Source organism: Typha latifolia, chromosome 4 (assembly GCF_019914945.1).
Source record: "Typha latifolia isolate L0001 chromosome 4, TyphaL0001v2, whole genome shotgun sequence".
NCBI classification, from domain to species: Eukaryota; Viridiplantae; Streptophyta; class Magnoliopsida; order Poales; family Typhaceae; genus Typha; species Typha latifolia.
This window is the reverse complement of record NC_133089.1, coordinates 100,350-111,107: the sequence shown is the minus strand read 5'-3', so window position 1 is coordinate 111,107 and position 10,758 is coordinate 100,350. Positions and strand designations below refer to the sequence as shown.

General features: G+C 38.4%; 4 protein-coding genes and 1 non-coding gene across 8 annotated transcripts; 2 read left to right on the top strand and 3 right to left on the bottom strand.

The window, feature by feature from the left end:
- Nucleotides 1-19: 19 nt before the first annotated feature.
- On the bottom strand, nt 20-3,343 carry LOC140787617 (uncharacterized protein At1g01500-like). Of its 4 annotated transcripts, none has more exons than XM_073136625.1 (4): nt 3,033-3,272; nt 2,707-2,923; nt 1,270-2,060; nt 20-467 (listed from the first exon to the last, which is right to left on the bottom strand). In XM_073136625.1, the coding sequence occupies exons 3-4, from the start codon at nt 1,963-1,965 to the stop codon at nt 240-242; spliced, it is 924 nt and encodes a 307-aa protein (XP_072992726.1). In that variant the 5' UTR covers nt 1,966-2,060; nt 2,707-2,923; nt 3,033-3,272; the 3' UTR covers nt 20-239. The 4 variants fall into 4 exon arrangements, with proteins under 4 accessions (XP_072992726.1, XP_072992727.1, XP_072992729.1 ...); XM_073136629.1 differs by having other exon boundaries at nt 254-420; XM_073136626.1 differs by lacking the exon at nt 2,707-2,923 and having other exon boundaries at nt 3,033-3,343.
- A 286-nt stretch (nt 3,344-3,629) lies between these two features.
- Nucleotides 3,630-3,702, bottom strand: TRNAR-CCU (transfer RNA arginine (anticodon CCU)). Its single transcript has one exon. It is a non-coding gene; the product is annotated as a tRNA-Arg (tRNA).
- LOC140787649 (AP-3 complex subunit sigma) lies at nt 3,702-6,386 on the top strand. The gene is made up of 7 exons (XM_073136691.1): nt 3,702-3,882; nt 3,988-4,030; nt 4,152-4,213; nt 4,353-4,449; nt 4,584-4,654; nt 5,835-5,926; nt 6,024-6,386. The coding sequence occupies exons 1-7, from the start codon at nt 3,814-3,816 to the stop codon at nt 6,088-6,090; spliced, it is 501 nt and encodes a 166-aa protein (XP_072992792.1). The 5' UTR covers nt 3,702-3,813; the 3' UTR covers nt 6,091-6,386.
- A 403-nt stretch (nt 6,387-6,789) lies between these two features.
- On the top strand, nt 6,790-9,206 carry LOC140787648 (uncharacterized). The gene is made up of 3 exons (XM_073136690.1): nt 6,790-7,049; nt 8,430-8,545; nt 8,677-9,206. The coding sequence occupies exons 1-3, from the start codon at nt 6,939-6,941 to the stop codon at nt 9,131-9,133; spliced, it is 684 nt and encodes a 227-aa protein (XP_072992791.1). The 5' UTR covers nt 6,790-6,938; the 3' UTR covers nt 9,134-9,206.
- A 710-nt stretch (nt 9,207-9,916) lies between these two features.
- LOC140787247 (uncharacterized) lies at nt 9,917-10,751 on the bottom strand. Its single transcript, XM_073136060.1, has 3 exons — nt 10,602-10,751; nt 10,310-10,524; nt 9,917-10,214 (listed from the first exon to the last, which is right to left on the bottom strand). Exons 2-3 carry the CDS (start codon nt 10,493-10,495, stop codon nt 10,122-10,124), a joined length of 279 nt encoding a protein of 92 aa, XP_072992161.1. The 5' UTR covers nt 10,496-10,524; nt 10,602-10,751; the 3' UTR covers nt 9,917-10,121.
- Nucleotides 10,752-10,758: the final 7 nt, after the last annotated feature.

Here is a 10,758-nt window from a genome sequence, read left to right as displayed (position 1 = left end):
GGATGAAAGAAGCACCGGCTTAATACTGTGGCAAGCTGAAGACTGCAAAACTCTCCATCAAAGAGAAGTACAAGGTTGGACAAAAAGCTCGCACAACAAAACTATATTACAATTTAGCAACATTTCACAGCATGGACAAGAGCCGTTGGACAATTGCAAGGGTGAGAGAGAGAAAAAAGAGCAGAAGAAAGAGCTCTTCTGTTTACAACACTTGAATGTAGAACTTCTTTTCTTTTTGATCAAATGAGTCGCCTCTTGAAAGTCCGCGTGGTGGCTTGGTACGTTCGAACAAACAAACCAACACCAATTCCAACTCCAAGGCAAACACCGAGGCCAATTCCAACACCCACCCTTACGCCCGCATTGAACCATGAAAGCTCACCATCATCGTCTTCTATATACTCATGTCCCGAGCAAATGCTGTTGCAGTCAACATAGTCACTGTTTTCTGGTTTGTAGCATCGATACTGATACAAAGAGAGAGAGAGAGAGAGAGAGAGAGAGAGAGTAAGAAGATTTTATCCACTTCTCAACAGATATAAGGATTAATAGGCAAGACCAAAATTAGGCTTGTCAATAACAAAGACAAAGAACTTTACCATGTCGATATTCATTATAAACAGAGCTGTATCCTCGAATATAAATAAAGTAATTGCAAAAAACAGCTCCTAACACTTTGAAATACTTCATATAAATTACTTCTCTTTTTCCATGCTATCTTTTTCTCTAATTACTTCATCTAAGCTTCATTGAAACAACATCATTGAAGAAATAAAATTTCAAGTAAAGCGCAACGGAAAATGTGAAAAACCTTGCAGTTTATGGTTAAAAGGAGTTCCATGCTCTCCTGTTATGAGTGCTTTACTCAGATTGTCAGATTGTCCCGACAGAATTTCATAATCTTTTGCTTTTTTTTTCTTTCTTTCTTTTTTGTGTGGTAAAGGCTAAAAGATTTTCCTGTTTCATTGAAACAAAATTTTGGCTCCTAGCCCTCAAAGCAAGGATAGCAGTCAGCTTGTAAAGGTTCATATCTTTTGCTTAGGTGTGTATTCAAGATAACATGAAGCTTTTACGCGGAAACAATGAAGTAGCAATTGTTAATGCCTGGAGCCTGTGACATTCGACACCAAGTTGCAACAACTGAGATAATTCAAAGATAGAACATGTGATCACTCATAAAAATTTCAACAAATCGATATCAGGTAGATTTCAGAATGAAAGAATTAAGGGACGAACTCGAAGATAGAAGAAAGGAGTGCAGACAAGAACCTGGGAAAAATCCTCTGGAGGCTCTTCCTTGGTCAATTCTGTCGTCTCTGGAATGGAATCCAGCATGACCTTCATTTGATGTTTTCTCCTGAAACCAAGCTGAAGAGCCTTTGACAAGATGATTGGGGTACCAGCAAAACAACCAGCAACATACACCTCAATTGTTGGCAAACTCATCTCTGTACTCATATGCAGCCTGCCCCTTAAAAATCCTGATCCAGCCTGCACCACAGCTTGACATCTCATGCCCCATTTCTTGCTATGGTTCTTCGTTTCTCCGGTAAGACCATTACCTTTACTCAGCTCTAAGACTCCAGCAAGCAGAAGGTTGTCTATATCATAGACTTCAAATCTCACGTTACCAGTCATCCTTATGTTATCAGTGCTCACAAATGTAGCTTCTTCTGATCTCTTATCCACCCTATCCCTTCGCAAGCATGAAGAAACAAAGTCGGAGTATATGGTACTTCTTCTACCATTCACTTCGAGGATGGTGTCCGGTGTGAGTGGGATGTGATGAACAGTAAGATGATCAGGAGTTAAATGATCAATCTCACAGTTGCTCACTCTCACATAGAATACCCTCAGATCAAACCAAGGGGATAGTTTAGGAAGGTACAAGGGGTGCATGATGATATTTTGACCAGGGCTTGCCTTCGAGTTCTCATCCTCGGTGTTCCGATAGCAGCTGTCCATTACAAAAGTTGAATTCTCTATTCACAGTCTTAGATCAAGCTATGGTAGGAACAAAGGTATGAATGAAGTGAATGTTTCATCTCAGATTACTCCATCTGCAAAGCGAATCAAATTTCAGTCGCTTAAAACAATTATTTAATGAACAGATTTTTGGTTTTTCTTGGCCGAGAGCAATCTACAGTTGAATAACAACTAAAATACAATCGTTTCATGCTGAACTGAAAATTTTCCTTAAAGTTCTGCACAGTACCATTAAGGAACAGTTATTTTGAGGAAGAACAGTAACTATGATATTCCAAAACCACTCCAAGGAAAGAGACCAATAATACAGAGATAATAATATGGAGATGTGAGAGAAAGAAATGTAAAAGTCACCTTCTTTGTTTCTTCCAAAGAAATTTTAGGCGTAGGAAATTACACTTAGAAGAAAAGAGCAAAAAACAAAAAACAAAAAGATTGCCAAAATAAAAACAAAGCTTTTATGGACAGATTGATATAAGAAAAAGGTTATCGAGTTTCTATTCTTTTCACTATAACTTTGAAAAGGCTAGAAGAAGATAAGATTAGAAGCCAAAAGAAGAACAACCCAAGCTACAGTTTGGTGCTGCGATATCATAACCACGAAAGGAGAAAGGAAAAAGGATCGAATCTTTCTCAATTCCAAGAAGCATGGACACGAACCAAACAAGACAATCTCTCTACAAGTAACTAACTAACAAAAGAAGAAGAAAGATTTCTCACCAGATGATTTCCAAAGCAAAAACCCAGATAAAAAATTTCCTCTTTCCAGATCTTTCTTCCCCAACCTCACGAAATATAGAGGAAAAGACTCGATTTGTTATACATTATTTACCCATCCAAAAATCCACATGGAAGGCGCCAACGAAACGGCGAGCAACCTCTCCAACTCCCACGTCACACAAGAAGCCAAACACACACCACTCTCTCTCTCTAGCCTCTACACCGCATGGGACATAATAAATAAATAAATAAATAATAAGCATTAATGTAAATAAATCTGAATTGGATATGGATTAAGAAATAAGAATGCATGGGTCGTAACTCACCAAGCCGAAAGAGATCCACTTCGAGGTTTCCATGGCTTCTCCAATCTCCATCGGGTGAGATGATGTTACCCCCGAGAAAACTAGAGTTGGGTACTTGTGATCTACGAGAAACTCGACCCCACACTTAAATCTCTCTCTCTCTCTCTCTCTCTCTCTCTCGCGAATCTCGTCCCCACACTTGGTTATCTCGAGGGGATTCGTTGCTCACGGGGCAGCAGAAAGAGAGGAGGAAGAGAGGTATTTGGGTCTTCCCCGTAATAGCGAAGGCGACTAATAATTTATTAATGTGGTGGGCAGATGAGTTTATGTATTATTAATTAATATTAGACGGAGATCTTATGAGCAAATCAAGTCAACTCGAAGGTTGTTCTACCAATAAAATAGGAGAGCCTGCATTTTTTTTCCTCTACTTTTGGCACTAGTTTGTTTTATAATGATTATTAGAAAATTGAACGGATTTGATCCTAGACATTTTGTTGCCTAAACTAAGATCAAAAGCGATTAAGAATAACGACCCTAGCAAAACAAACAAAAAAAAAATCATCAACTAAAGAAATATTAAAGAAATTAAAAGTTGAAAAGTAAATCTAAATTATTCGCGCCAGGAAGGGGTCGAACCTTCGACTTTCTGCTTAGGAAACAGACGCTCTATCCACTGAGCTACAGGCGCAACTTTTATGGAATAATAATTTATTTTAATTTATACACATTTTTTATTTCTTTTCTACGGACGATTATACCATCGTCGTCGTCTTCGATTCGCGATCCCAACAAAGTCGCCATGATCCATGCGGTGATAGTGATGAGCACCGAGGGGAAACCCCGCCTCCTCAAGTTCTACGATTTTCAGGTTTCTCTCTCTCCTCTCTCTTCCGCCAAAAAGATCTCTCCTTTTTGGTCTTTCTTCCTTCTTCCCCCTTCACGGCTAATACATCTCATTGCTTCGCCACCGCAGCCACCGGAGAAGCAGCTAGAGATCACACGCAGCGTCTTTTCAGGTCCTCCGCCCCTTCTTCCTCGGACCCATCTCAAAAAATTTCAACAAATTACATCCAAAATCTGCCCCTTTTTTGTCTCTTGATCATTGTCGACCTGAACGGATTAATTTACCTTGTGTAGTTCTATCTGGGAGGGCGGACAACGTCAGCAATTTCATCGAAGCCGATGCTATCTTTGGCCCAGTAGTGCTCCTTTTCATTAGACTTTGATGCATAATCCTTGTTTTCACATTAAAATTTTTGATGATGAGAATAAGAAAAATGAAACTTTGGCACTAACTCTCACTTGGGTTCAAGAATTACTGATTTGTCTTGCATGCAGGGGACTCGGCTTGTGTACAAGCATTTGGCAACACTATACTTCATTTTTGTCTTTGATGGTTCTGAAAATGAGTTAGCTATGCTTGATCTTATACAAGGTAATCATCAGTTGTTCAGATCTTTATGTTAAATGGTACAATGAAGCCAAATCGTGCAACTGTTTAGCCTTTTAAACTCTTTACTCTATCCCTGTTTCAAGGGATCGATTCTAATGGTAATTCGTGGCTTGCAGTCTTTGTTGAAACTCTGGACAGATGCTTCAAGAATGTATGCGAGCTCGACATTGTATTCAATTTCAACAAGGTGCTTGTAGATTCTCATGATACTGTCAATTTCCTGTAACCAGCATTTGATTGAGTTTTTTCATGGAGGCAGAAATTTTACACTTTCATGAAGAAACATTACACATCAGATTCTAAACATAACCACTCCTCAAACATAACTACAATATTTCAAGTGATGAATCCTCCTCCTTCATCAATAATTCATGTTAATGGCTGATTCTTTTGTAAAGCATGCACAAGTTGAGCTCTAATAAAGTTTGCTTTACAAAATCTGATTGAGGAACGTGGTAATCAGGTGCCGAAATCTGATAGCTTTTGCCTCTTTGGTGAAATGATCTTTTTGCTTCCGTACTGTATGGAGGAACGAAATTTATTTTATATGGATGATATCAGTGACATGATTAAAACCTAATCAAAGTGCTTGTTCATGAACCAGGCTTTTTTTTCATAGAATTCAGCTTGCTTTTCTTATGTTCGTTTGGACTCCCTTTTTTTTGTTTCCTCTAGTATCCTTCTTAATTCCCTCCTGTATGATTCGACTCTATGATATAGAAATTTTTTAATAACTAGCCCATTTGGATGTCCAAATCTAGTTAAATAGAAAATATTTCTTAAGTCAAGATAGATGTCGAACCAAAATTGGTAGAATCACTTGAAGTCATGATTAGTTCCAAAATATGCATTAACTAATAACGCTTCTATAAGTTCATCAATGTCTGCATATGTATGAAAAAGTGGTTCCACTCAAATGGAGGGCATTATGAGAGGAAAGGAAGGTCAATGAAGGCATGGATTGGAAAAATGACAAAATATCCGATAGTTCTTTTGTTGCCAGAGAACAATAGACAAGGTAGAGCCTAATGGACAAAAAAGGAAGAAGTAATTGGTACATATGATTGCTGTTCCTTTTATGATGCAGCCTGTTTGAATGTTCTGCAGAGAAATGATATTGCTTTTATCACTTCAGGGGATCGCAATTCAGCCAGGGTTTGCCATGATAATATGAGAGATGAAGATATTGTATTTGTTTTGTTCCTTTTGCATAAACTTTGTGGAGTCTATCTAAGCATATATACTGGTTTTCTCATTCATTGAGATAAATCTTGGTTTTCTTTTTGCATGTGAGAAGATACATAAATATATATACTGTTGTGTGCCATGACTTTCTGTGCTTACTTCATTAAGTTTGCTTTGTGCAGTTGCATACAATTTTGGATGAAATAATATTGGGAGGTCAGGTCCTTGAAACTAGTTCTGAGCAAATAATGAAGGCTGTGGAGGAGATTGCAAGGTTCTCTCTCTCTCTCTCTCTCTCTCTCTCTCTCTCTCTCTCTCTCTCTCTCTCTCTAGCTTAGTAATTTGATGCTGATATTTCTGTTTACACGCAGGCTAGAGAAATCTTCGAATTCCATTAGTCTTGTACCAAAGTCTATTTCAGGAAGATTCAGTCGCTAGTGCTTGCGAAATGTATAATTGGAACCAAGTACCAATGGGTTTTCCTATGAATCACTGGTGATGTCAACAGTATGCAGCTTGATCGATGTCGACCTAATCAAGTTGCTCTTGAACCTTACACTATAGAATGTTTTCATACTAACGCAACAGTGCTATCTAAGCAGGAGTTCCATTATATCTCATAGTCCTTTTCTGAAATCTTACAGTTTCAGTGAAAACTGTAGAGGCTTTCACTTTTGTGGGCAAACAGTGAGAGTTTGAAATAAATATCAATGACATGGAAGTTTCTATGCATATATCCTCTGCTTACATATATATACTTGTTAGGAAATTTTGCTTTCAAATTCCATAAATTGGCAGACTCAAAATATAAACAGTTAGATACTTAGATGTGATCTGTGTGGTCTGAGATGCATAGATATGATGCAACTATTATCATGCATCAAACCATCCCAAATTCCCAAGCCCATAACATTGGCTGTTATTCTAAACTCAATTGTTTGATGTTATTTTAATTGCAGTCAAGAGGAATTCAAGTATAGAGAAGGTGGTCTCTTTTATGTTGCTTTTGGTTGATTTATTAAGCAAATTAAAGCCAAATCAGAATCCGCTAGTGTTATACTGTTATTAAGATTTGGATCTTGCTTATTCATACCCGATAACCATCCAGGTTTAGGATCTTAGTTGGGCTATATACCCGACATCAAATCAAATATCTCATGTGTGGGCGGATCAGGACCCGATAGTTGGACCGGATTCGACCTGTTACTGTCCTTCGAAAGGGTATATTAGGGTTCGTATCTCTCGCACACACAATCCCACTCTCTCATCGATCGGAGAGGTGGCTGATGGAACGAGGAAGCCGCCAGCCAACGGCGGAGGAAGTGATGGAGAAGCTCAAGGACGACGGCGATTTCGATTCCCTCCGTGTCAACATCATCCGCAAGGTCAAAGAGAACGTAAGGTCCAATGATCATTTCTTTTCCGCATTCCCCTCAATGTCGCTGTTGGGCTTAGCTAGATTCCATGACATTTTAGATTCTTCTCTATTATATTTTTTAGTTATTTTTTTATTCTTGTTTAATTTGAAGAAATTCTTCGCCAGGAATAGGATAATTTGCCTTTCCTTGTATGGGGTTGTTAATTCGAAGTTGATTTGAGCAAGAAAGAAAGAAAAATCAACAAAAATAACAGCTTTGTTATTGCGGTACAGTCCCCTATCACTTCTCAAAAGAAAAAGAAAAAATCTTATTGGGGGAATTCTGTGCATTCAGGTGCCTATTCCAAAGAGAGAACACGATGAATCCATTATAGGAAGTTAGAAATTAGAAAAGGTAGCTGCATCAATTAGCTACCGTTTAGGACACATGATTTCTCGTTGAGAACGACAAACTAAATCCACTCTCACGAGTGCACTCACATTCTTGTGATTGAATTAACCATCATTCAATGCCATTCTTTTCTATGGTTCGTTATCATGGGGTTGGGATGTTTCCAAGGTACCCGGTTTGCAAGTAGGTTCCGAATTGTCCACGTGCATAGGATCAATCTAATGAAATGGCACAGGTAAGAGGTGATGATGATTGCAACAGAGATTTCTTAGGATAAGAGGTAATACCTTTTACAGAGTTAATAAATATTGTCTACTAACATGGAATGCATTTAAAGCAACTGCAAGTAAAAAATGCTTATTGATTTTTTGGCTTTGTTTTGGTGCATTCAACTGCTGGTCTGAAGTTCGATAAAAGCTCTCTGCCCGGAAATTATGTTTAGACTGAAAGAGATTCATGAGTAATGTAAGCTTAAATGCGGTTAAGAAGATCATACATATATAACACTTTTATATGGTCTTTCGGGGATCATGGCTATCAAGTGCACTGATTGTGGTGGATTACAACTACCAAATTATTGCTTCAACTTTTACAGGTAGTCCTTCAGTTGAAAACTACATCTCAGTTATTGGTAGGGTGAGTAGATCTGCCATTGACAATTGCTGTAATTGTGAACTTCAGCAATATGGGTATGGACGTTCTACAACAGTGTAAAATTGTTAAAGAGGATTATGTCAGGGAAGCAGTGATGTTACATTATGAACTTCATAATGGCATATATTCGTGTGGATTGCATTGATATATAATAGCAAATTCAATTTTTTGGGTTTGACCCAGGTAAGGAATCAATGTTTTTACATCATGGTAGAATAGCCGTCTTCAATTCCACCCGCACTACATTGTTTTTAGAGTTCTTTTTAGATATTAAGATTAATAGCTTGGAGTACCTAGTACTCCCCTCCTTTGTCTCTATTATTGTCAAATAATAACATGATTGAATTGTTGCAGGAGGAGCTGCGAAGCAGCATTGTAAAGGAAGTAAAGCAATCAATAGTACTCAATGAAGAGGGTTCTGAAAAGTTAAAACTAAGAGAACTTTCTGATGCTATTTATCAAGAACTTGGGTAAGGCAAGAGCGTCTATGTATGGTTTGAGATTGTTTCAAATATTTTGAATTGCAGTCTGGTATATTGAGGAAAATCTTCATTCTGTTCTTTTTATTTGGATTGATTTTGGGTTCCTTGAATCCCTATAGGAAGAAAATCATGGGACAAATTTCAGATGAGGTGTGGAAGGTCATTCGATCTGATGAAATGGTGATCAGAGGAACAGTTGAAACCGTCTATAATAGATTGGTGAACCCGGATGAAAAGAAAGAACCTCAAACCTCTCCCCTTAAGAAGCATCAAATCAATGATGAAGCTCATGTTTCACCGTTGAAACCTTCTACTTGTGAAACAAATGCATCGGATGACAACGAGCCGAGCGAACCACCAGGGTTTGCTTTAACTAATCAGCCAGGCAGCAATAATGGTAAAGTAGAACGCGAGCAACAACTTCATGCCCATCAGCCACAATTGCCTGTTAAAGACTTGAATCATACTGAACAAATTGATGATGTACCGCCTGGCTTCAATTCTCATAAGGATGGGCATTCCTTCCGTGGTGGTATTAGTGATGAGGATCCTGATGTGCCTCCTGGTTTTGGTTGATAATTTTGTAAATTCCAAACAATGTAATTCTCCAGATATTACAAACAATGTAATGCAATTAATGGTTGGTTGAGATGCTGTTTACTTGCTGCGCCATCTGCACTGGTTCGATTTTCTGTATAATACTACTGCAGGTGATCATTTCCACAGAAGTTGACTGAGATCATGGTCAATCAACTGTTCTATTAGAATACCCAAAGTTTATGTTTGTTTGTGGTATCTCATGGAGAGCTCGATCCTGGCTCAGGTTGAACGCTGGCAACATGCTTTCCAGTGGCAGACGGGTGAGTAACTCATAAGAACCTGCCCTTCGGAGGGGAACAACAACCGGTAACGGTTGCTAATACCCTGTAGGCTTAGGAGCATGAGGAGGAATCTGCCCGAGGAGGGGTGGTGTTCTTAGAAGATCCCATCCATAAAAAGTTTCATGCTTTTACTGGGCTGGCTGTGGGTTTGATCACCACCGGTTAAAATATAATTAACTAGACTCGATATCAAGCTAACTAGAATTAGCTACCTCTTTGTCTCACTGGTTCATGTTTCAAATTTTAGATTCTACTCAGATTGAATTATTGGATTCAGAGATGCATTCAAGCAGGTTAAAATTTTAAGCAACAGAAATGATAAAGTGAGTTTCATCACAAGTATTTGTCTGGTAAAGCACAGCATACATGTTACAGTTCATAAAACACAAATTTTTTTTTTCTGAATGCTTAAAGGGAATCAAAATAAAGAAACAAACTGACAGCATAACAAAGAGAAGCAAATAGCTGCAAGCAGTGATATCAACTAAGAGATTTGCCACAATCCATTTGCAATATCTGATCGATGATTCAAATCTCATCTTAACTTCGTGAACAGAACCAGCAAAAGTCAAATTCGGTATCTTACACAGATCTAATGCTCAGTTTAGTTACATTGATGACACCTTAGGAAATGTCATCTATCCAAATTCTACATAAAACGCTAGTCGCTGTGCCCATCGTTTCTACTGGGATACAGTTGTCTGAAGAGGCAAGGAACTTTCTACTTCCTTTGTTTCTGATGCTCTTTCTGCTACGATCTTTGACATTCCAAACATCTGAAATAGAAAATTACAATTTTGGATGACATAGAAGAACACTATTGCATTTGATTTGGAATAAAGCGCTGCATGGTTTATATGATGAAACTGACCTTTTGAATGGTCTTCTTAAAACAAGTCTTGTGCTCATCCATGGAGGCATGAATGAACTCATCGATGTGATCCCTCAAATCAGCTACGAAACTGGCCTCCTCCGATTTCTTTTTCCGGCAAGAGGTCATGACTGGATTTACAGGAGAAGGGTTTGACCTTTCCGATTGAGTTTTTTCAGATTCCATCTTAAGATTGAAGGATTAGTTAGATTATCCTGCACAACAATCTGTCAAAATTAGTTTATTCCAAAAATCTTCAGAAACAAAGATCTAGCATAAACAAAGCCACTACCCCGGAGTTAATGAGCCTAAACGAGGCCTGGGAGGAGAGATCGGGATTCGGAACTGGCCGGAAGCGAGGGAGATCAGGTGCGGTGAAAGCTCGACGAAATATTGAGTCAAACCCTAGATATCGTCGAATGGGAGTATTTATAGAATATGAACCACCT